Source organism: Pleurodeles waltl, chromosome 11 (assembly GCF_031143425.1).
Source record: "Pleurodeles waltl isolate 20211129_DDA chromosome 11, aPleWal1.hap1.20221129, whole genome shotgun sequence".
Lineage (NCBI taxonomy): Eukaryota > Metazoa > Chordata > Amphibia > Caudata > Salamandridae > Pleurodeles > Pleurodeles waltl.
The window spans coordinates 745,979,364-746,004,784 of NC_090450.1; the positions used below are offsets into that span (position 1 = coordinate 745,979,364).

Sequence of the window (25,421 nt, forward strand, 5' to 3'; positions counted from 1 at the left end):
GGGACGTGAACATGACTATAATCACACTATCACTGGGGGGACCTGGGAATCACTGTAGTAACACACTATTTCTACATGATCTGCAGCATGACTATCATCGTACATTATCTCTAAGGGGACCTGAACAGGACTATAACTAAAAACTATAGCTTTTGGGGCCTGGGCATTACTATAATCAGGCCCTATCTTTTGGAGGGTTCAAACATCACTATCATCACACACTATCTCTGTGGGGACTTGAACATAACTATAATCACACACCATCTGTGCGGTAACCTGGGCATCACTCTGAGACACTATTTCATGTGGGGTCAACATATTTATCATCACATACTATCTCTTTTGGGACTTGAGTGTTAGCATAATCACACACTATCTCTGAGGGAACTTGAAGGTAAATATAATCTCACACTATGGTTATGGGGTCTTGAGAGTGACTATAGTTAAATACTGTAGCACTCATTACAAATCTGGCGGTCACACGACCACAAGACTCGCGGATGGCGGTCGGTCCGAGCGCCATACTTTAACCCTGGCGGTCGGGCAGCGGGGGAACCACCAGTTCCGCCAGGATCAGGGAACCTGACGGTCTAGCAGTAGGTGGCGATCCTAATCAGCCAGGGCAGCACTGAAAGCAGTGCTACCCTGGGGATTACGACCTCGTTCTCTGCCAGTCATTTCATGGCGGTAGCACCGTCCTGAAAAGGCTGGCAGAGAACAGGTGCAGGGGGCTCCAGGGGTGGCCCTGCACTGCCCATGCACTTGGTATGGGCAGTGCAGGCCCCCCCTGGCCAGCACCCTCGCAATGTTCACTGTCTGCTTTGCAGCACCCTGCACCATTGCCGGCGGCTCTATTACGAGTTGGAGACAGTGCTGTAGGCTGTTTGGCGCTATGCCAGCAGGGGGAAACTTAGGTTTCTGCCTAGCGGGAAACTCTTAATGGCCCTGGTGTGGAGGTAGCTAGTGTGGCTGCAACCTCCCCGTCGGAGGTTCGGCGGACGGTGGAAACCATCTGCCAAACTCAAAATCAGGCCCTATATCTGTGAGGACTTCTGCATCACTTTAATCATGCACTATCTCAACAAGGGCTTGAAAAGGACCATCATCACACTCTCTGAAAGCTCTAGAACATTGTTATAATCACATGACATACCTTATGGCACCATTATTGCACAGACACACAAAGAAGATGATGTCTAGTGATGAAGTTCAGCAAGGTAATCTCAATTTAGCTTTCCAACCTGACCACGTTGCAAGATCTGTGACATCTAAAATTTAGTTAATCATGTGCTGTTTCCTTTGCACATAATGTTTGTAAGCACTCAGCAATATGATAGATATCTTTGAATCCCTTTCCGTGGACTTAATATGTTATAGTTTTCTGTTGAGAAAAACATTATCATCAAGATCCATTTTCTGTGTGCTCCTAGGACATAATGAGCTATTTATATATGGCAAAACTATTAGGTTTTTAGGTAAAGCACTGAAAAATAAAATTTTGCCATGTTTTTATGAATGTATTCAATCACAAGTGATATTTATTGAGTAAGCCCCCGCAGGGATGGTAATACGTGGTCAAGTCCCCACAAAGGGGGTTTTGTGTGCGCGATTAAATAACAACTTATTTACAGATTTGAAGCAGGATCCTGTAGTTTGAATTTTTTCTTAAACGTTTTCTGTTATTGGTATATTTTCAAAACATTGGGAAAGGGTAGTCCCCACAAGGCAAGTGTCAACACATAGTCCCCACGAGGGTGGTAACACATGTATGTCTGAGTATGTGAGTGTGAGAAGTGTGCGCGTGTGAAGTGTGTGCGTGTGAAGTGTGTGTGTGTGTGCGCTCGCGCATGAGCCAACTGATATCTGTGGCACCGCCTGGTGTTACAGAGTGGAAGTGCGGGAGTGAGTGCTGGTTAATGCGAGGGCAGTGTAGCTGGTCACATTCGTCTGCATTCTTGGCATTGGCAATTATGATTTACTAGTGCGGCCTAGGCCATGGTGCTATGTGGAAGTGTGCAACCCCTGTATTAACATATTGCTGCTAGCGTTTGGATCCAGGGTGCACCCTGAATTTAATGGTTACATCAAAGTTGGTAAACTATATGGTGGGTGTTGTGCTGACCACGCTTGGCACCACATGAGGGAGCGGCGAGGGAAGGTATTGTTTTCTCGCTTGTACATACTGTTGTTTTTTACTCACAGTTGGGCTGAATATTGTGAACGCTATTGTTAAATGTTATTTATGCCCACATTTCCATGATACTCATGCATTGTTGACAATATGTATATTGAAAACAATCTTTAAATAGTGTGTAAAGTCTCATTTGTGCCACACAGCATGGTTGTGGTCGGGAAGTACTGTGCCATTGCTTTACACATTGCCTCTGTGATAAGCCTGACTGCTTAGTGCCAATCTACCCAAGGGTAGTGCAGGTTATACAGTGAGTGTAATCTCCCACCCCTGATGGGAGGGGCAAGATTCTGCCCGGCTGGGGCCTTGCCGCAGCCAACCAGAACGTGCCACCTCCAATAGCACAACCTCCCCTGAGAAAGCACATCTTTTTAATTTGACCCCCACTTTTTCTTATTGGCTTGTGCTGCAACTACATTTTAATGTGTTACATGTATCCTACTTTCAAGGAGCATGAAATCCATGGCCTACAACAAAGATGTACCATATATCGTCCAGGGAAGGCCAGAGCTATACTACATTTCAGGTTTACCACTGAATTACATACATGATTTCCATTCAGATTAACACTATGCAAACTTACTATATGTAGGTACTCTGAACACCCAATCTGGATCTAGTCTTCCAGACTGTGGACAATCCGGTCTACAAAATTGTATTTATTAAAGAGCACACCAATCAAATCTAGAAATCATATTTTGATCAAAGAGATGGCAAGATGGCAGGAAACAGACATAGGTTACCAATGTGTATGACTATTACCCAAAACGATACAATGATTATAAGATATTCTTATACATAAAAATAGTTTAAAACATTTTACTTTAAACCAATTTGTAACAAAGTCCAGCTTGCTTTCTGTATTTTATTTTACCTACTACATGCTCGGATATGCCCAAATCTCAAGTGCTTACTGTGGGCATCATGAAAGCACCACCCAAAGGACTATTGTAATTGCAAGATTTCTTGAACTGTCATCACCTTGATATAGTGGTCACCCAACCATTTGCAATATATGTGCCTTACCTCGTGTGGGATAGTCCTCTGCTGAGGCTTCTCATGTCTTTCATTCTGAGATTCTGGCTGACAGAAGGTGTCAAAAGAGGCTTCTGAAAAATAAGCAATAGGAGTAGCTCATAAATTAATGTATTGAAAGCAGGCCACTTCATCATCATTCTCTCACTCACTAGTTCTGTCCAATCTGGAACCTGAAAATATGTCACTGTTTAGTAACTGGTACTCAAGAAGGTCATGACCAGGAAAGGCAGGAATTGAGTGACACTTTGCTAGAAGGCTTGTGAGGGATACCCTCTGCTTTATGTTCATGGCCAAACCGTGGTTTTCTATGCATTACACTAAGTCAACCATGGACAGGATTTGATCTTGGTAATGGATGCTCATTAGACAGGGGCTTGAGTGCCTTGTAAGCAGTCTGCAAGGTGTTTCTAGTACTTACCTAGTTAACAAATGAATTTCATTCTGCTAGGAACGCTAGATCATATTTGCTGTCCGATGCTTCTAGTGATATCGAAAATGATGTTCTAAGGAATGTAATCATAGGGGAGTGGTTTGCAGTGCAAAATGGTGTCCGTCATTCAGAAGTGCTCCTGCACTGCCCATTCTACCTTATCCAACCACTACTCCGGCTCACCCGGGCTCCCTGAAACAATTACTGCTCTCCCTGTGGCTGTGGTGTACTTTAAAAGCGTCAGCGGCTAAGAATGAGGAGTCCGTTGGAGTGGAGCGCAGACTGCCTCTCCTGGGATGTGGGCCTAAGATAGCGCTGTGGCTGTGACAGGTCAGGTAGACCTGCCTGCAGGGCCTGAGGAACTTGCGATGGAACCCAAGGTGGGGGCAACGTGGCCCCTGCCATTCTGTGGGGTCACTGGAGTGGTGAGAGGGCCTGGCAGTGACTATTGGGCAGGTGGTTGGCCTCGGTATAGTGGCCTCCTGTGCCCGACATGGACTCAGAGCCATAAGGAATGTGTGCAGCATAATGACATAAGGTGAGAGGCTGCAGGGGGTGAGAAGGGGTTGGTGAGCCTTCCTTACAGTTGTTGTTGGTGCAGACCCACTCCCCCCCACTACCTTTGAACATGGTTCTCTTCTGTCCGGGGGCGGGTGGGGGTGAGACCTGTGACTTGTGGGAGACCACCCCGTTCCTGGTTTTCTTGAAAAGACTGCAGGAAGGGTTACTGGGGGCTGGGACAGGGAAGCGGCTGTAGCTAAATGGCTAACCCCCTGTCCCTGAAGGTGCAACGTGGTGGGCCCGGTAAAGGGCACAACAGGAGTGGAACTGGTGGGCCCCTTCAGAAGATCCATGAGTGGACACCACTCTCTGGTCCTTGGCTGATTGTGCCACCCGCCGGTAAAGGGCCTGGGGACCAGCAGGCCGTTTGCTGCTATCTGTCTGTACATAGTAAAATAAAAATATGCCACGGATATGGCAAGGCAAGCTGGATACATTTGCCAAAGATGCTGCCACAACCATCCCAAGGGGTGAACTGCAAGAGATGACAGCTGCAGAGGGGATCAGTACTCACCCTGGAACTGAGGCCACCCTGAAGGACATTGTGTCCTCTGGCCATGCCCTAGAGACTAAGGGCCTGAATTTAGATATGGGCAGACGAGTTACTCCGACACAACAGTGACGGATATCACATCCGCCAATATCTAAATCCCATTATATCCAATAGGATTTAAGTTTCAGTGGATGGGCTATCAGTCACTGCTGTAACAGAGTAACTCACCAGCCAATATCCAAATCCCTAAAATTTGCCCTAAAATTTGTGAGGTGGGGGCGAATTTCACCCTACTCCGACAGGATCTCAGGAAGACAACAGGGTGGGTGTCAGAGGCAGACACCAAAACTGCAACACAAGAGGGCACGGTAAGGGACTTTGAACAGGCGGCCCAGAAAATTAGATCCATTTCTGGAAAATTGGTGGTGCGGGTTGAGGATGCCAAGGGGTGCTCGCAGCAAACTGCACTTCCTGACATTCCTGGAGGGGGCAGGGAGGGCCCCAGACCTGAACAGTTTCTTGAACTATGGATGAAATCCTTTCTACCTGCGGACTAGCTCTCCCAATGTTTCCTTGTTGAAGGAGCACATCAGGCCCTGTAGCAGAAACCACCCCATGTTCGCTCACCTATTGAACTATAGATATAGTGATTTGGTATTTTGAATGGTACAGGGGGACTGGGGGAAGTGAAATATGAAGCCACAAACATTCTTGTCTTTCCAAAATGAATCAGCAAAAGTGGAAAACCTTTGACTTGATGAAGTAGAAACTTCGGGTTCTGAACCCTCGATATAAGATGCTGAACCCATCCAAGCTCAAGGTACTCTTTCAAGGTACTTCTGTTTGATCACCCGTATTGGGCCTGGAAGTGGTTGGAGGAGCATTCGCCACGGCTGTTGGTCGGGGAGTTCTCTCCTGAGGGATATGGCGAGTGCAAAGAGTCAGGGGAGAGACTGGTCTGGAAAACAACATTCCTGTGGGGGCAAGAGGTGGCCACATAGAGCCTGGGGAGGTGGGTGACCCTGCCAGTGGGGGCCCAACACTGGAGGCCCACTCATCTGACATTGGAAAAGATCTGCATACCTGTGGGGGGGTAGGAGGGCCTGGGTCCCTCGATACTAATGACTGAGTAGTGCCACTTTATGCTTTGCCAGTTTTACACCTTGGTGTCAGTGTTTGAGGAGGAGGGAGGTTAGCTTTTGCTAGAGTAGACAGGAATTGTTTAATATGTTGATTATGTTAGTTGGTGGGTGAAAGATATTTCCTGAATTGGGGCGGTGGGTAGTTTTCAACCCATGTCAGAGAAAGGTGGGGTGGGGTATACTGTTGGGGTTGTATTTCCTTTTGTGTTTCCGGGGGAACAGGGTGTGATGTGTACTCACAGGGCAGCAAAACTACATTACTCCCAACAGATGGCAACAGGGCCCAAGGTGGGGTAAGCCTGGAGTCTTTTACTATGTTGTCTGTGACAACACCTTCTGCTGAGGAGTTGACGGTTCTGTCATGAAACGTGAAGTGGCTAAGTTGTAAGATAAAGCAAGGAGTCACTACACTTGCCATCATGCTACAGGTGTGGTGCTCTTGAAGGAGATGCACCTGCAAGGGAGCACCTGTATGTGTCTGGAGAGAGGCAGGTACGTGGTGTTGGCACAAGCTGGTTACAAGAGTGGCTCCCACTGAATCGCAATCTTGGCTGGGAAGAACTCCCCATTTCAGGTGTTGAGAACTTGGATTAACCATAAGGGTTGCAATGTGGCAGTGAGGAGCCACTGGCAAAGAAAAACAGGTTTTATTATAAATGTATATGCCACCCCAGGCTACTGTGACAGACCCTGGATAGCTTAGATCCTCCTCTCCTTCATCCGTCCTGTGAGTTTAGAAATTGTGGGAGGAGACTTTAACAAGGTCCTAGGCCAAGGAGTGGATAGGCGTGTACATGGGTGGTGTCTGTAGGTCAGCCCATAGATCTCGCCTGCTTTGTGCATGCCCTGGGGCTCAGTGATGCTTGGTGCAGCGGCCACCCAAGTGAGCAGCAATACTCAGTTTACTAGGGGCCCATAAGACTACCCAGGATAGATTACGTTTTCTTGCCCACGGTTCAGATTCCCTGGGTAAGGGATGCCCAATCCATGTCCCTTGGAATTTCTAACCATTCACCCCTGATGCTAAAGCTGGGTGTCTGATGGCCCTAAAGATGGACCTCTTGGCGCCTAGACACCTGGGGCTGCAGGACCAGGACATGGCGGAGACACTGATAGTAGAGACCTAGGAACATTTTGAAGAGTTCGAGGGGTTGGTGTCCTCACCCGTTATTCTATGAGAGGCATACAAGCCTGTGCTTCAGGACATGGCTCAGAATATTATTGCCATACAGAAGAAAGAGGGAGGAGAGAACCCTCCAGTTAGAGCATAGCCTTCTCCATTTGGAAAGGACCTGTGTTTCCTCCGGAGGGGAGGATACTGCTCATCTCTTGGAGGTGATGAGCGAGCAATACAATAATCAGGAAATCAATGGAGCTAGGCAACACTACTTGGGGACTCATAGATGCATTAATGACACAGGCGACCAGGTTTTGTCGTCTCCTGGCATGGCTGGGTTTGAGGAGGTGGGTGATGAAGGTGGCCACCACTGACTGGGAAATGGCCCATACTGATGAGAACATTGCTCAGATCTGGTACTATTGAGGGCTAGATGAGGCTAGGGAGGACCACCTGACCTGGGACAGGGCAGAATTTGGGGCAGAAATACCACTCCCGGCCTTGGATATGCCTACGTGGCACTCTGGAGGCGGACCTGACATTGGAGGCGGTAGGGGAGGCTCAAGGGGCCATGAAACTGGGAAAGGTGCCAGCTTTACAAATGCTTTGCAGTGCTTCTTCACCCTAATTTGCTGTCCATGTTTGTGGAGGGGAGAAAGGAGAGATGCCTGCCCTAAGATCTAAACCATGCCATAATCATGTCCATAGCAAAGGAAGGGAAGCCACCAGATCAGTGTTCCTCCTATCTTGCTGTTAAATACGAAAGCAACATTTTGGCCAAGATTTTGCAACAAGGCTTACAGGGGTGACATCTGACCATGAGCACGACAATCACTCTGGTTTCTTCTAGATCAAAGCAGGACCTCACACATGAGAAATGGGAAAGTGTCACAGAGGGTATTTAGTGATATTAGTGAGTTGCTGCTGCTGTGTTACAATATTGGAAACACCACATCACTACCCCTGAATAGTAGATGTATGCACATTTAAAATTTGCACTAGTCTGCTTGTGCACTGTCAGCGACCTGGCCAAAGATGACATGAAAGAGCTTAATATGAATCATAAATTCAAAGCTGTTCCTAACAGGGTCCCCCAAAATAAGTTTGGCCTAGGACCCCCAAAACCCTAAGATGTCCCTGCCTTGAACCCACCCACAGAATAGAAAGGAAGGCAATGGGAAAGTTTTCTCATCTTCATTATGTTTACAGGAAGGAGGACAGAAGACGACTACCGGGACGACCAGGGCCACTTTGTGGGCCTGGGATACTTCAACGGCTGCCCTGGGCTGGAGCAGGAGACTCACACAAGCCACTCCTTCTGGAAAGGCACCATGATGCCTGACACGGGTAAACTCTCAGGTTTTTAAGACTGGGAGGGAATTGGGGTCAAAACACTGAGGGACATGGTTTTAGGGAAGGAGTTTGTACCCTTTGAGACATTACAGTGGGAGTATGCCCTAGCCAAGACAAAGGTTTCGATACCTTCAGTTGACCAATGCACACTTCTCTGCCAGGCGGTCTCCCAGCTGTACCTCATGATCACAGATAACATGCCTGATACACAGGGGGGCCGCAGATGAGTAGATGGAGGGTTTTACCACTAAGCTTATGGGTTGGCAGTCCTGCTCAAAATTATTAACCAGCCCAAATTGCTGTATGTCCTGCAGAATACTCCTTTTATAGTTTCCGGGGATTGCTTCGACCAGTTAGACAAAGCACTGCGCAAGAGGGCCCCCTAGAAGACATGGATTAGGAGGCTGCTTTGATACACCCCAAGGAAGTGGCTATTAGGACCAGGTTCTGCTTGATCCAGTTGGGATGGGGGTGGCGGAGAACCTGCTGTTTCTTTGCTGTACATCTAAAGAGAGGGCCTTTCTTCATAAGATCTGGGGGTATTCAAAAGTGGTACAATACTGGGAGTCCATCATCTCAGAATTGGAGAAGGTGATGAGTACTTTTATCCCCACGATGCCTCATTGATTGTGTTGGGCATCCTGAATGACAGACATTCCCAGGAAGCATCTTTTGTTATGTATGTTGGGCTTTGTTGTTGGTAAGAGGGATCTGGCCACCCTCTGGGGTGAAGGTGGGGGTGCAGTGCGCCCACAAAAGATAAGTGGAATCATTGCATGGCGGCAGAGAGGGTGGTGTATGACAGATGGGGGCGCCCCAGGAAATTTGAGAAAGTTTAAATATAGGGGAAATGGAGGTCCTACCACAGCCACAAGGACAATCTGGACATTACAAAGGGTGATCCCATCGTCTCTGGGGTGAAGGCTGTCATTGATCTTGCATTGAGTTGTAGCAAGTAGTCGGATGGGATGTGGGTGGCTGCCTGGTGAAAGTTAGGGGAGGGCGGGATAGTGATGTGGTGTTTGGGGAAATGTCAGTGCTTGTGTGCAAACATGTTTGTTTGTCAAATACATTTTTTAAAAACTTTAATAAGTTTAAAAAAAAATGGAATCCTGCCAAAAGGAAGGCCATGCCGACTGTCACTTGTCAACTCAAAATCAAAATAAGCAGTGATAACTGCAATGAAATGTTCAGTAGTCCATGTTGTGAATCAACTGGACAATTTTAGTTTAAAAGTACACTTTTTAATCATGCATCTAACTTTATGATTGTTTTTTTCCAATGTTTAATCACTTTGATAAGATACAAACACAAATACGAACAACGAAAATAACACTTTTGTGTAATATAATAAAATGCACAGATTCATGAAACCAATAAAATTAATATTTTCTGGGAACAGCAACTGAAATGTAGTGTTGAATTAAACAACCTTTGAAGCCCAAATAGTGAGTCAGATACAAAAGAGTCCCTGACAGTAACTCTTAATTCAATTATAATTCTTAACAGAGAGAGTAGAGGTCGTCCGTTCTCAATCAAATAAAATGGAAACACAAACTGAAATGTTGCTTAATGCTGCATTTCAACTGCATGGAAATGACACTAAATTAACTATATCATATTGCAACAAGTAATTTCCCAAGACCAGTATTCAATGTTTTTGCGGAAAAATTATTGACAAACTGGAAACTATGGCAAGTATATTACATACAAAGATAGAGGCATTGGAAAAAACTAACAAGACCTGGTGGATGATCTATAGTAGGAAAAAAGCCTACAGGAGAAGATAAAATGTAACCACATAATAGTAGACATCTGCAAGCTCGGAGATACTTAACAGTGAAATAACAGAAAACATTGGAAAACCTAGAAATTACTCATCACTTCCATTTCCTTCAGATCAGCAAAATACAAGTTAGAGCCCCCGCCTCCACTCCTACAATCAAATGTCCCTTGAAAAAGTTCTCGTACAGAAAAACTAAAGAAATGAATTAAACAAGACATACAAAAAACTGTCTTCAATATTCTTTTGACTGATAAAACGAACAAGAGCACATAAAGGAACAAACAATTGAGCGACTCAACTTTGATGGCCCTTCTGTAAATTGAACAAGAGACTCTCCCAGCTATCAATGCACCAACACACTATGTACCAAAAACTGTTTTTTTAAGAAAGGAGAGACACCCAAAGATACAACATGGATTAAAAAAAACAAAATACCATTATAATCATCACACTAAAGAGGTAATTATAATTAATGAAAAAAGTGCTTAACCCAATCTTCTAATTGCAGCTCATATTGAACATTTTTTTACACAGAAACTACAGTCAAAAGATACTCACTGCAGTATATTCCACGAGACAATCTAAGTGGACAAATCAAGCACCCATTAAAAAAACTAGGTCTTCGTAAAGCTTGTAATCCTTAATTTGTGAAGAAAGAAACACATTGTCAACATGGGAAATAGACATTTTGGAAATCGAAACAGCAATCTATCCGTCAACCTTAAGGATTTAACCCTAAATGAGAAAAAGTAACCCGCTTTCTAGAGGAGAACCGCACCCTGGAACCTTTCCAATCTGGATTCCACAGCAACCACAGCACCAAAACCGCCCTCATCGCCACCACTGACGACATCAGAACCATACTGGACGGCGGCAAAACCGCGGCCCTCATTCTCCTGGACCTCTCTGCCACAATCGACACCGTCTGCCACTACACCCTATGCTCACGCCTCAGCAATGCTGGAATCCGCGACAGAGCCCTGGACTGGGTCACCTCCTTTCTCACCGGCAGAACCCAGAGAGTCCACCTCCCCCCATTCCGCTCGGAGGCCACTAAAATTATCTGCGGCATACCCCAGGGTTCGTCCCTCAGCCCGACCGTCTTCAAGGCCCCGCTCGCTAACATCGCCGGATCCCACAACCTCAACATCATCTCATACGCCGACGACACCCAGCTGATCCTCTCCCTCACCAATGACTCTGCCAAGACCTACCTACACGAAGGAATGAAGGCCATCGCCGAATGGATTAAGAGCAGCTGTCTCAAACACAATTGCGACAAGACGGAAGTCCTCATCTTCGGCTCAACCCCCTCCGCATGGGATGACTCCTGGTGGCCTGCCACTCTCGGAACTGCTCCGACTCCCACCGACCACGCGTGCAACCTAAGATTCATCTTGGACCACTCACTATCAATGACCCAGCAAGTCAACGCCATCTCCTCCTCCTGCTTCAACACCCTCCACATGCTCCGAAAGATCTAGAAATGGACACCCACCTAAACCAAAAGAATAGTCAGCCAAACCCTCGTAAGCAGCAAACTGGACTACGGCAATGCCCTTTATGCGGGAACCACGGCCAAACTCCAGAAGAGGCTGCAACGCATCCAGAATGTCTCTGCATGCCTTATCCTGGACATCCCCTGCCACTGTCACATCACAGACCATCTGAAAAACCTGCACTGGCTCCCAGTCAACAAGAAATTCACCTTCAAACTCCTCACCCACGCTCACAAAGCACTGCACAACACCGGACCTGAATACCTCAAAAGACAACTCTCCTTCTAGATCATTCTCCCACCTTGCCACCAAAACGTGGAACACTCTTCCCACCCACCTGTGCCAGACCAAAGACCCCCCTTACCCTCAGGAAACTTCTCAAGACCTGGCTGTTCAAGCAGAAGCAGCACCTCCCCCCCACTTTCTCCCCCCTCCCCTCCTCAGCGCCTTGAAACCCTCACGGGTGAGTAGTGCGCTTTCCAAATCCCTGATTGATTGAAAATCTTCAATCCTAACATGCCTAGGAAAGCCAAATCAATGAAGGAGACAATGGTACAATTCTGGGCTATCTACCTGAAAAATGAGGAACAGTATGTACACTGCACTCATTTCAGAGCACAGGTAGCAGATAACAGGAGCACTTACCAAAACGGATATGAATTCATAACTAATTAAATCAAACCTCTACACAGACTGGTCAAATAAGGCATACCTATTAACCAGTTCTCTGTTCCTTTCTCTATCCAGTCTTGGAACATAACCAGGGCATACAAACTCACAGCCTGAAGGCAAGTAAAAGGCTTCTTTCAATCCTACAATGAGGCTTGCCTCCAAGAAACCTTGGCTAAAATCTCTAAATTACTCTAACAGCACACAGCATGAATTAAACCAGGTATCAAATTAGAAGGAAATGAAGACTTTCAAGAGGATTAGCAACTCATATCTCTGCAAACCTGGTACATGCAGTGTAAATAATCTCTATAGACTAACTATATAATGGCACTGGGGCTGCATATCAAAAAGATAAAGTGCTCTCTGAAAATCCTGCTATATAGTGTGTTCATTACGCCAGATGCAGTGAGCAAAATACTAATGCATGGAATTCAAAATACAGAACATTAACGTTCAACTTATTATACAAACTAAACTGGACCTGATAGCAGTTGAACATTTAAAGAAGATCTGGAGCTCTCATAATATTGTGCCTGAACCCTCCGGGGAACTTAAAACTGAGTGGGAGTTTCCAGATATGAGTTCTACGTTTCGATATAAAGACAAATGGAAGGTAACCTTTGGTTGAAAAGTGTTTACCATCTTGCTAATTGTTTTAAAAGGCAGATTCCCTCTAGATATTTCAGCGCATACCACTCATTTTGTTAGACACAAATTAAACACATTACACCCTTGTTAAACCAACGCTACTGCAGTATGTCTCTTCTTCTCAAATTTTATAGTGAAAAGAAAGTGACCATCGTCCTTGTGCGACAAACTTGAAACCAAAGCAGTTAAAACTTTTAAACATAACTGCAGAACCAGAAGATTGTTATGTTGCAGTATGTTAGGTGTATTTCCAAATCGCACTATCACCTATGAAGGTATCCTGATGCTATGCAGGTGTGTGAGGCGAGCCTCTGGGTAAAGAGTGGAATTATTCAGAGAGCCACATATTCAGATTCTTGCGGAATTGAAGAAGAGAGGAGGAGACGCAGATGTGCTGTGGGAGGTTGTTCCATGCTTTGGGGATAAAGTTAGAGAAGGCTAAGCCTCTGGTTCTGCTTATGTCAATGTGTGGGATGTGTGCTAGTAGGCGTGGGTGGAAGTGCATGCGGCTGTTCAGGTAAGCTGGGCCTATTTTGTGTAGAGCTTCGTATGTGTTGGTGAAGAGCTTAAATTGTGTGCTCTTGTGTATCGGGCAGCGCCAAATGTAGCACCCTGAGATGGGATGTATGACTTTAATTTGTTGAAAATTACATCATTGATGGCATCTCAAAATAACATCGTTTATGACATCATCCAAAATTCGTTTTCCTGCACACAGGTGTATACATTACTAAAGCATTACTGGTCTGACAGCAAGTGCAAAATAGCTCAGAACAAGATCAGGCATCATTTCTACAAACAAAGAAACAACTCCCTTAGGTGTTGAAAGCAAGCCCCATGTGCAACATTAACCCTACACCATCCAAGATACATGAAGCATACTTCACATTATCAATCAACCACAGATAAACCTCATTGCACAAGTTGTTTAATATGTACACAACTGGTCAAGGAATGATCAAATAGCGAAGGCCTATTCCGAAACAAATGCCCTACTAGGGACAGCTTTTATCTTTATCAAACCTCAGACACACACCCAACCTACATTAAAAAAAAAGATCATATCACAGTGTTTTTAGAGTAAATATTGTTTACTCTATAAACATAATTGATTCTATACCACACAGTCTGCAAACAGTTAAATTCTCATAATTTTCAAAAGAATCTACTAAGAACAGTGTATATTGTGTGCAACTGTTGTCAATAAAGACACTACTTGCTAAGACAAAACACAAGACCTGAAGGTGCTAAAGATCAAACTACCTGTACGCTTCATACTGTATACTGAATACTTTGCAGGTAGGCTATCTTCTGAAGCAAAACTAGCACACATACATAGATTAGCATCTGATGCACACTCTTCTACCATAAGCATAAATAAATACCCTAGCACAATCCTCTCCAATTACTCAAGGATGCTTACAAAAGTTTGTATCTACTACGTACAGTGTTTTTCTTGTTGAAAACCTTTTCTGCAAAACCAAAAATTTGTGTAGACCATAATGAACCCTAGTAAAGTGTTCCTTGCACACAGAATTACTCTTCAATGCAAAGACTTATAACGTGCTCAGTACACATCTATGGTGCATTAGGTGTACATGCGTTTTGTACATACTTACAACCATTAACTGGATATAGGCTGTATGAAATTAGGTAGAATACGACTGTAGACATCTGCCACTACGCAACCTGTAAAACAAACTAGCACACTCATTGGATGATGTCATCAATGATGTTATCAGTGATGTAATTTGGGATGTCATCAGTGATGTTATAAATTATGTCATAGAACATGTCATGCATGATGTCATATGTGAGAACATAAGCAATGAATGGCAGGGGTGCAAGTTGTAGTTAGTGCTGCTAACTATAACAGGTGTATTTTTTGTTTTACTTGAAATGATTAACTTTTTTTTACAGAGAAATCCACCTAACTATACCGTTACTTTAACCTTTGGCTTTTTCAGTGACAAAAACATATAGAAATATATATATATATATATATATATATATATATATATATATATATATATATATAGATATATATATATCCATCCTAGTGGGGGTCGCCACTAGGTAGGTCTGGTTAGGTCTACTTTTCCATAGTTGGAGTGTTTTTTGGTTTGCTAGTAATGTTGGCTCCATTTGATGAACCTTCATGACACTTATGAAAAAAGGTTACTCTACCTCAGCTCCATCCTGGAATGTTTTGGGGTGATCTGTCAAACTGGGGCCGAGAAACAAGGAAGGTCCCAAAACATGAAATCCCCATGCAGCTTCCTTAGACTTCTTTATGACAGGTTTTAGCAAAAACTGCTAAACGGAATCACACCAAATTTGGCAGGTAGCTAGATCTTGGTCCGCAAATTGTGTTTTTTGTGATTTAGTGTAAAATTCGTTCAGTAGTTTTTGAGAAATTAAGTGTAAAAAATAATCGTATATTTTGGTAGCTGGGCTCATAAGAGTCTTGCGGGTCTCCAGCGAGAGCGCAAATTCAAAAATGGAGTCCTGTGATTGGTGAAGAGGCCCATTTTTCTGGTGAACCTTCACACTGTTGCAGGGGTGAGAGGCTCCTGCGAGCCTTGTGAGAGCGAGCGTTCCAAGTGGCTGGCTGTTGGAATGTTAGAAATGAAATGGTCTCCATTACTGTTTACTGTGAAAAATTGGAGGTGTGGTGAAAACGAAGTAAAAATCTATATAAAGAGGCAGCAGAAGGGCATGCTGCGCCCCCTAGAGTTAGAGAGGGGGTATCTAAAGGATAACTACTATGAGGAATATACATGTATATTGTTTTAAGTAATTTTTACAATCTTGTTGGACTCTTGCAGGATCATGAACAGTAAAAATGAGTAGATGAGTTCACAGTACATTCTATTAGTGGGAATGGATATTGTGGTGCTTGTTTTTGAGAAAAAGTGTGTAAGAGAAGTACTACGATGGGTAGATTTTTTTTTAACACATTTTATTGCCATTTCAAAAACTACATTTAGTTTACATCCCGTATTTTCCAACGAATGTGTATACATAGTTGCTTCAGGTGTAAACAGGTACAGGGCTCAGACCCAGGCGTATCAGCGAACATATCCTAACTAGTATATTACCACAGTTTTTAAGCAAGCAGCCTGTATGTGAGATATCAACTAGATGTGATGTCTACATGTTGGTATAGTGGAGTCTATGGCCAGGAAAGGGCCAAGGTGTGGGTGATCAAGTAGGACAGTATTACGTGCAGCTTTAGCATCCGATGTATTCTTGCCAGATATGTGGAACTAACCAACCTTAAAAACGGGAAACTAGGAACTCACCAGTGGCGTAGACTCATCTCAGGTGCCCTTAGTAGCTGTATCTTAGCTTTGTTGTACCATCCATTCCATACCAGCTATAGAAGCCATGGGGGCTAGACAATTGGGGGGGGGGGGAAGGGGGGCGAGGAGCTCCAAACCCTCAGCCTGCCAATCACCCATGCCCCCGGCGTGTATACCTCCACTACTAAGTCATCACTGTCTGGCTCCGTCTTCACTCCCTGAGGTTCCCACTGAGTCTGGTTCCTACCCCGAACCCAATATTTCCCACTCATCTATCACTTCAGTCCACAGAGGAGCTATCGGCTTATGCCGGATCCCTTTATTGTCCTCCTTCCTCAAGGCCCTCTCCTCTGCTCTGGCCCACCGAGTAACATCTTTGCTCCATGTGGTTAGGCTAGGTCCTCTTGCTTGTGATGAGGAGATTGTTAACTGTTATTTTTGAAAATACGTTACAATCTTACAAGACTCTTGCTGGATTGAGCAAAATAGAAAGGAGTAGGTGATCTTTAAATACACTGCAGTATGCACATTTGCAAGAGTATATTATTTATGCCCATTTGCTTGGTAAGAGTTGTGAGTAGAGTACAGTCTTCCCACACCCTACTACGCACACCCAATTATCAGGAGAGGGGTGTTAGCAGGGATAACAGTGGACAGAGCATACTATGCACACCCGTCATTTAAGAAAGAGGTCTCAGTGGAGATGCCAGTCTCTCTCCACACAGTCTACTACGCACACCCACCATCTGAGATAGAGGTCTCAAATAAGAGGCTAATCCATGCACACGCCTGCCTGCGCACACCCATCATCTGAGAGAGATATGACAGAAGAGGGCAGTCCATGTACACACCATAAGATGCCCACCTGCCATCTTTGGAAAGAGATCTCAGGAAAGGGCTACCCGTCTCTCCTCACTACTACGTACACCCATCATCCAAGAGAGATGTCTCAGTAGAGAGGCCAGTCTCTCTTCCCACACCCTACTATGCACACCCATCATCTGAGACAGAGGTCCCAGTGGAGAGGCCAGTCTCTCTTCACACACCCTACTACACATACCCGTCATCCGAGAGAGAGGTCTGGAAGGAGAGGCCACTCTATGTACACAACCTACTGCACAAACCAGCAATCTGAGAAAGTGGTCTGAGAGTAAGGGCATTCCCTCTCCACTCACTACAACATACACCCATGATCTGAGAGACATTTCTCAGCGAGGAGACCAGTCTCTCTCCACATCCCTACAATGTACACCTGCCATCTGAAAGAGTTCTGGAAGGAGAGGCCAGTCCATATACACTCCTTAATATGCACACCCACCATCTGAGAGACAGGTTTGACAGGACAGGCCAGTACATGTATGCATTCTAATATGCACACCCTTCATCTCAGAGATTAATGACACCTTAAAAAAAGATTGCTGGTGACGTGTCTCGATATCAGAATTACAAAAACTGAGTAAGTAAAAATGTATCTTGAATATTTATCTGTTTAATATGCACACACATTTTAGACATATTTTGCAAAACTGTGAACCATATCCTGTTATGTTACAATAAACAAAATGTTTTCTAAAATAATGTCTGAACACAACATAATGTCAGTGATGTCATAGAACATGTCATGAGTAATGTCATATGTGAGGTCATAAGCAGTGCATGGCGGGGTGCAAGTTATAGTTAGTGCCAACTATAACTGCTGAGTTTCTGTGTTTTTTTTTTAGTTCAAAACGTTAACATTGTTACTGAGTAATTCACCTAACTATAATGTTACTTTAACCTTTATTTTTTTCAGAGAATTTCCAAGGTTCTTTTTTTTTTTTTTAAAGAAATAAAAAAACAAATGTTTTTATTACACCTAACTAAAACAATATTTTAAACTTTTGTTTTTCAGTGAATTTCCAGTTTTTCCAAAGTAAATTATAATTTAGGTGTGTCTATGTATGATAGAATGAATTTGCAAGATAAATAGTGGTTAGATATTTTGTAAAAATATGTTTTTTTGGGTAGCATAACAGGTATAGTTTATACTTTGCAAATGTTTGTAAAATATGTGAGTATTAAACAGATAAATAGTCACTATTTCAGTAGTAAATGTGCATTTGATCAGCTCCTGTAACTCTCATATGGATACATGATATCAGTAATCTATTTTTAAGGTGCCATTACTCACACAAGAGCCTCTAACCTATTAACTTAAACAGGTCAATTCAAAACTACACTCTGGTTTTATCATAATTATTGTTCTGTATCGTTTCCCTTTTTTGCTGTTCTTATATTCACTTGCAAGACTTTTGAAAGAGCCAGAGAACCTCACCACAATCGGCGGCTCTCACTACCTTCTTGTGAGAGTTCACAACAGCTCGCGAGAGACACCAAGGCAATCCCTCTTGTGCGATCTGAGGGAGCAATGCTTCCTGATATGCTCTCACTAGCCTCTAATGAGATCGTATTTTATGTAATGTGATTATATTCTGATATAGAATTTATATACACCAGAATACTAACAATGGGTGTAAATAGCACACTCTGACAAACACCATCTCCAGTAAAACTCCTACAGTAGCGAGTGTGCATACTACAATGTATTCAAAGATCAGCTACTGTACACAATCCAGCAAGATCATAATTTTTTTTTTTTTTTTTTAGAAAATAGGAGTTAACCATCTATTCATCACAGTACTTATCTCTTCCACACTTCCTCTAAAAACAATGACCATAATATGCATTCCTACTAGTGGAGTGAATCCAGAACTTATCTACCTCTTTTTTACTATTCACGATACTGTGAGAGTCCTGCGAAACACTAAAATTAGTTGCAAACAATATACATTTATTTTTATCACAGTAGTTATCCTTAGACGTCTCCTCTCTAAATCTAGGGGGACGGGATGCCCCATTTTATAGCTTTTTTGTTTTATTTCCACAACATCTGAAATATTGCACCGTAAACAGTAATGGCCGCCATTTAGTTTCTAACATTCCAACAGCCAGCAAATCAGACAGCTTGTGAGACTTGCAGGAGTCTCTCTCTCACACTAGAGCATGAAGGCTCACAGGAAAAACGGGTCTTTCGACCAATCACAGACCTGCATTTTTAAAGTTGCACTCTTGCAGGAGACTTCCAGGACTCTCATAAGCCCAACCGTCCAAATATACAATCATTTGCAACCCTTACTTTCTCAAAAACTAATGATTGGATTTACACTAAATAACAAAAAGCAGAAACTAGGCTGGACTACAGTAACACACAATAGGCCAGCATCTCCAGACTATCCAGAACACTGCTGCAGGGCTCATACTCAATGTCCCAGGCTGCACCCACATCACACCGCACCTCAGGAAGCTTTACTGGCTCACCATTCACAAGCGCAGCCAATGCAAACGTCTAACGCACACACACAAAGCCCTATACAACACAGGACCAGAATAGCTAAACAGCTGCATACACTTTCACCAAGCCACCAGACACCTACACTCGCCTCACTCTCACTTGCACATATTCCCAGTATCAGCAAAATCAAAACTGGAGGTCACTCATGCTCTTACATCGCACCCAAGACATGGAACAACCTCCCTCTACATATCAGAGCCTTCTCCTCACTTCTTGAGTTCTGCAAGAAGCTGAAAAAATGGCTCTTCATATAAGTACCTTGGGGACCAGAAAACTACACACATGCCCAAGCACCTGGATACCCTCTTGGGCAATTAATGCGCTATACAAATCGATGTAACATAAACACTCTACACCACTCCATTTTATGACACTCCAGTGTACAATGTACACCCTTCTATTCTAATCAACTCCACTCTACAAAACTACACTCTACACTATTTCACTCTATGCCACTCCACTGCACGCCACTTCATTGTAAACCTTTGCACTATAGGCAATACCTTTGTAAGCCACTGCCCTTTACAAAACACTACTGTACGCCACTCCACTCTACGAAAATCCACTGTACATTATTACACTGTACATTACTCCATTCTGTGGCACTACACTCTATGGCACTCTACTCTATTACAATCCACTCTACCATAATACACTGTATGCTACTCTGTTTATGACACTCTACTCTCTGACACTCTACACTATTCGCCACTCCACTCTATGTCAATATACTCCTACGTAACTAACACACGTTATTCCACTATATGCCACCCCACTGTGTGTCATGCCACTCTATGCTATTTCAATGTACACCACTACACTGTACCACACTCCACTCTATGCTACTCCATTCTATGTCACTCGACTGTACGCCACTTTACCCTACGGTATTCCACTATATGCCACTCTACTGTAACCCATTCCAGTGTAAGCCACTGCACTGTACAACACTCCACTGTAAGTTGCTCAACTGTACGACACTCCAGGCTAAGCCACTCTACTGCACACTACTACACTATATGCCAATACACTCTACTCGATTTCACTATATTCAACTCCACTGTACAATGCTCCATTCTATGCTATTCCCCTCTATGCTACTCCATTCCACTGTACACCTCTCCACTCTACTTCACTGTACTCTGCCTCACTCGACTCTATGCTACTCCACTCTATGCCAGTTCATCGTAGGCCACTCCACTCGACAATAATCCACTGTACTATTACATTGTACATCTCTCAGTTCTTCACCACTGCATTTTACACCAATTCATTCTACGCCAGTTCACGGTACCCTACTACAGTCTACCCTATTCCACTGTATGACAATCCATTCTACACCACTCTACTCTGCTATTCCACTACATGCCACTCCATTGTACATCACCTCACTGTACGCCAGTTACATTCAACGTTATTCCACTCTACAAAACTCGACAGTACATTACTTCGTTGTATGCCACTTAATTCTACGCCACTGCACAGTACACAGCTACAGCCTTCCTCACTACAGACTACCCTGCTAAACTCTACAACACTCCTCTGTATGGCATTCCACATTATATATATATGGTACTCCACTATACACCACTCCACTGTATTTTACTGCACTCTACATCACTCTACTCCATCCCACTCAACACTATGCAATTCCACACTATGCCACTGCACTCTATGCTAGTCCCCTCTAAGCTACTCCACACAACTCCACTCTCGCCATTATACCCTAAAATATCCCACTACACTGAATGCTGCTCCACTAACTCACTTTACAACACTCCATGGTACAACACATCGCTGTACGACAATCCACTATATGCTATTCCACTCTACAACACTCCACTCTACGCTATTGCACTGTATGCCACCAAAGTGTACATCATTCCACTGTAAGCCACTCCACTCTATACTGCTGCACTCTACACTACTCCACTGTGCATTGTTACACTCTACCACACTACCTTCTACACCATCCCACTCTTTGCCACTCAACAGTAAGCTATTCTAATTTATGCCATTCCACAACACTCCATTCTACACCACTCCACTATACAACACTTCACTGCACCATACTGCACTGTACAGCAGTCCACTCTGACATTCCACTCTCCACCACATCACTGTAAGCCATTCCACTGTACCACATTCTACTAAACAACATTATACTCTCTTTCAATACTCAAACTCTCCTCCACTGTCCTGTACCACTCTATACTTCATAACACTCCAATCAGCAACAGTAAACCCTACAATTTCAAAAACATTTTTAATAGATTTTTTTGAAACACACTGAAATTCAATTAAAGAAAATTGTTAAATCTTTGTTACAGTTAGGAAAATTGTATTTACTCTTTCTATGCTAACCAAACGTAAAATACATAAAAATTACAAATTCTCCAGTTATAGCTTAAATTTATAATTTATGGACCACCTTTATATTTATATAACTTATAAAATATACAAAAATGTATATTTTGAAATGTATACCTTTAATTTATAATTTACGCAACACCTTCAAATTAGTTTTATTCGTGCACCATTAAACATAGTATATTTACCTTGGTAACCACACCACATTAACTAAACCTCGGGCCTTCTCCATGAACTGCTTATAATCTTTTATATTATATCCATTATACCCTTCTAAAATAATAGCTATGACATCACAAATCAAATCTTTTGTGAGAACACAGTGCATGGTAGAGTGGCGAGTTATAGTTGAGTTCAATAAACTGTGTATGGAGGTGCACATGTTGTATTAAACTGAAAATGTATATTTTATATATATATATATATATATATAGAGAGAGAGAGAGAGAGCGAGAGAGAGAGAAAGATATACAAATATATATATATGTTTTACAGAAAAAACAAAGCTTTACGTAACACTAGAGTTAAATGTAAATTTCTCTGTCAAAATAACATTTCAAACTCAAAATTCCACTGAAAAAGACCAGTTCTAGTTATCTCAAGTAACTATAACTTGTGCCCTTAGGTAACTATAACTTGTGCTCCCTGCCATGCACAGTTTGTCATCAATAATATAATTTCAAACCTTTTAGTTATGTTGTCAATGATGTCGTATAGCATGTCACGAATGATGTAATATGTGGGGTAATTAGCAGTGCATGGCGAGGGTGCGCGTTATAGTTACTCTCGTGGGCAGAGAAACTACAGTGTCCCAGCAGTGGGTTTCCCAAGACACAGTGAGTGAGCTGAACTCGGGAGATGGGGTCCCTGGGACGTTTTGCAGCTTTGGGAGAGAGGCCACGTCCCCCTCCTTTAATTTGTATTTGGTCTCAGGGGATCGGGTCCCTGGGGCCTTTTCTGGGGGCTTTTCATGCTCAGGGAAGAGGGTCACCATCCCCTTTCTTTTAATGTTGGCCCTGGGGGATGGGGCTCCTGGGGTCTTCTGAGGCTCGGGGAAAGGGGCAGTGGTCACCACTCCCCTTTCTTATAATGTCAGCCCTGGGAAATTGGGTCCCCAGGGCCTCAGAGAGGCTCAGTAAGAAAGCCCATGTGGCTTAAAGTGGTGATAAGTAGGGAAAATGATTTATATTTTTCTGAGTATTTTTAAAAAAGGTAATGGAGTACAGCAGTCCTACCTAGCAAGAACAGCTGTACTTAATTTTTTAACGAAAAGTAAATATGTAAACAATTAAAAATATTAGTACATTATAGTCAAGGAGAAATGTAGTGTAGTTTTACATACTTATTTCATTGTTATTTCACACAGTCTGCATGATTTAAGGAGATATATAGTGTAGGACAGTGTACTTTAAAAATGAAAAGATATTTATATATTTAAAAAAATGTAATATGTAAAAATTAAAAACAAAAATCTATTATGTACAGCCTAAGCAATATGGTAGTACTGAGGTAATACGCAAAATGTTTCTAAAATATATAAGTTAATAAAACAATTTTTACTTACCTTAACTGGCTTATAAAAACGGACTCACCCCTTCCTATCCACTTAGAAACAACTATTTACACTTAACAGACAAAAGAAAATCAAAGTGAAGCCTGAAAAATATGACTGCCTTTCGCTTTTGTAAGGGCAGTTGTTAGCCAATCATATACAGTTTTGTCATCAGCATTTACCACCATATACTGCAACCCAATACATCACTACGTTTTTTGAGCCTTAAGGGCATGACTCAAAATAGTAAATCTACACTTTTGTTTTAGCCCAAGATTGATTGCTATTCACAAAGGAATTTTACTAGCACTGTCATTATGACACCAGAGTCTCAGCACATAAAAAATAGGACTGTCCTATCTTTTTATGTAAGGAGACTCTGCAGTTGTAAAGATACTACTTGTAAAATGCCTTTGCGTATATGAAACAATCGTAAAAGTACACAAAAATGTAAGTTTACCTTTGTGAATAATGCCCTATAATTTTAAATCCACAAACTATTTAGATCTGCTACCAAAGAGAACCTTTTATACTCCATGATTTATTTTTCTTACACATTTCACCTAAATCCGTTCAGCCATTTTTTCACTACATCTGTTTAAACAATGCTCTATGACACAACATGCCACTCCACATAACTACAAGCGACTCCATTGTATGACACATCACTCCACTCACTGACAGTCTGCTCCAGTCTATGAAACTCCACTGTAGTCTACCACAGGACATTGTACTCCATAACACTCCATGTTATTCCACTGTACACCTCTCCTCTCTTTTCAACTTTATGTCACTCTACTCCAGTGCCTCTACGCCTTTCCACTCCACCCCACTCAACTCTCTGCTATTTAACTCTATGCCACTCTACTATGACATTCCACTGTGTGCCATTTAAGTATAAACCACTTGACGCCACTTCAATACAACAGTATTTCACTCTACGTCCCTTGATTCTACATCACTTCACTCTACGCTATTCCACTGTAGGCCACTTGACTGTACACCATTCCACTTAATGCAACTCCACTGTAGGCTATTCCATTCTATGCTACTGCACTCTACTCTATTCCAAACTACACCAATCCACTTTATGCCACTCCATTCAATGCTATTCAACTGTATGCCAGTCCACTTACCACGGATTGAACATATGCCATTCCATGCTATTCCACTGTACGCCACTTGACTACACCACTCTACAGTGTAGCACTCTATACCACTGCATGCTATTCCAATCTACGCCACTACACTCTTCACCACTGCTCTAGGCCCCATTCCACTCTATGCTATTTCACTCTTCACCACTCCACTCTACGTATTTGACTATACACCACTCCACTGGATGCCACTCCACTCTATGCCACTCTACTGTACGTCTGTCCACTCTATGCTATCCCACTCTTTGCCACCACACTATATGTCACTCTACGCCACTCCACTCTACGTATTTGACTATACACCACTCCACTGGATGCCACTCCACTCTATGCCACTCTACTGTACGTCTGTCCACTCTATGCTATCCCACTCTTTGCCACCACACTATATGTCACTCTACGCCACTCCACTCTCTGATATTTCATTCTATGCCCTCCACTCTATGCCATCGCATGCTACTCCACTCTAGTCTATATCAATCCAGTCTACACTATTTGACTTTACACCCCCTTTACTTTACAGTACGCCACTCCATTGCACACCACTCCACTCTACACTATTCTGATCTGCTATTCATGAGTTTATGCCACTCCACTCTATGGTATTCCACTGTACATCACTTCACTCTAGGTCACTCCACTGTATACTGTTCCTCTGTATGCCAGTCCACTCTACGCCACGCCACTTTACAGCAGTCAACTCTACCCAATTTTAT

At 43.1% G+C, this 25,421-nt stretch overlaps 1 protein-coding gene across 1 annotated transcript in view; it reads right to left on the reverse strand.

Moving 5' to 3' along the window:
- CCDC60 (coiled-coil domain containing 60) overlaps positions 1 to 25,421 on the reverse strand; it is a 493,444-nt gene that overhangs the window by 279,139 nt on the left and 188,884 nt on the right. Inside the window, exon 3 of the mRNA XM_069214471.1 lies at positions 3,218 to 3,300. Within this exon, the coding sequence (XP_069070572.1) occupies positions 3,218 to 3,300 (83 nt within the window). The remainder of the gene's footprint in view (positions 1 to 3,217; positions 3,301 to 25,421) is intronic.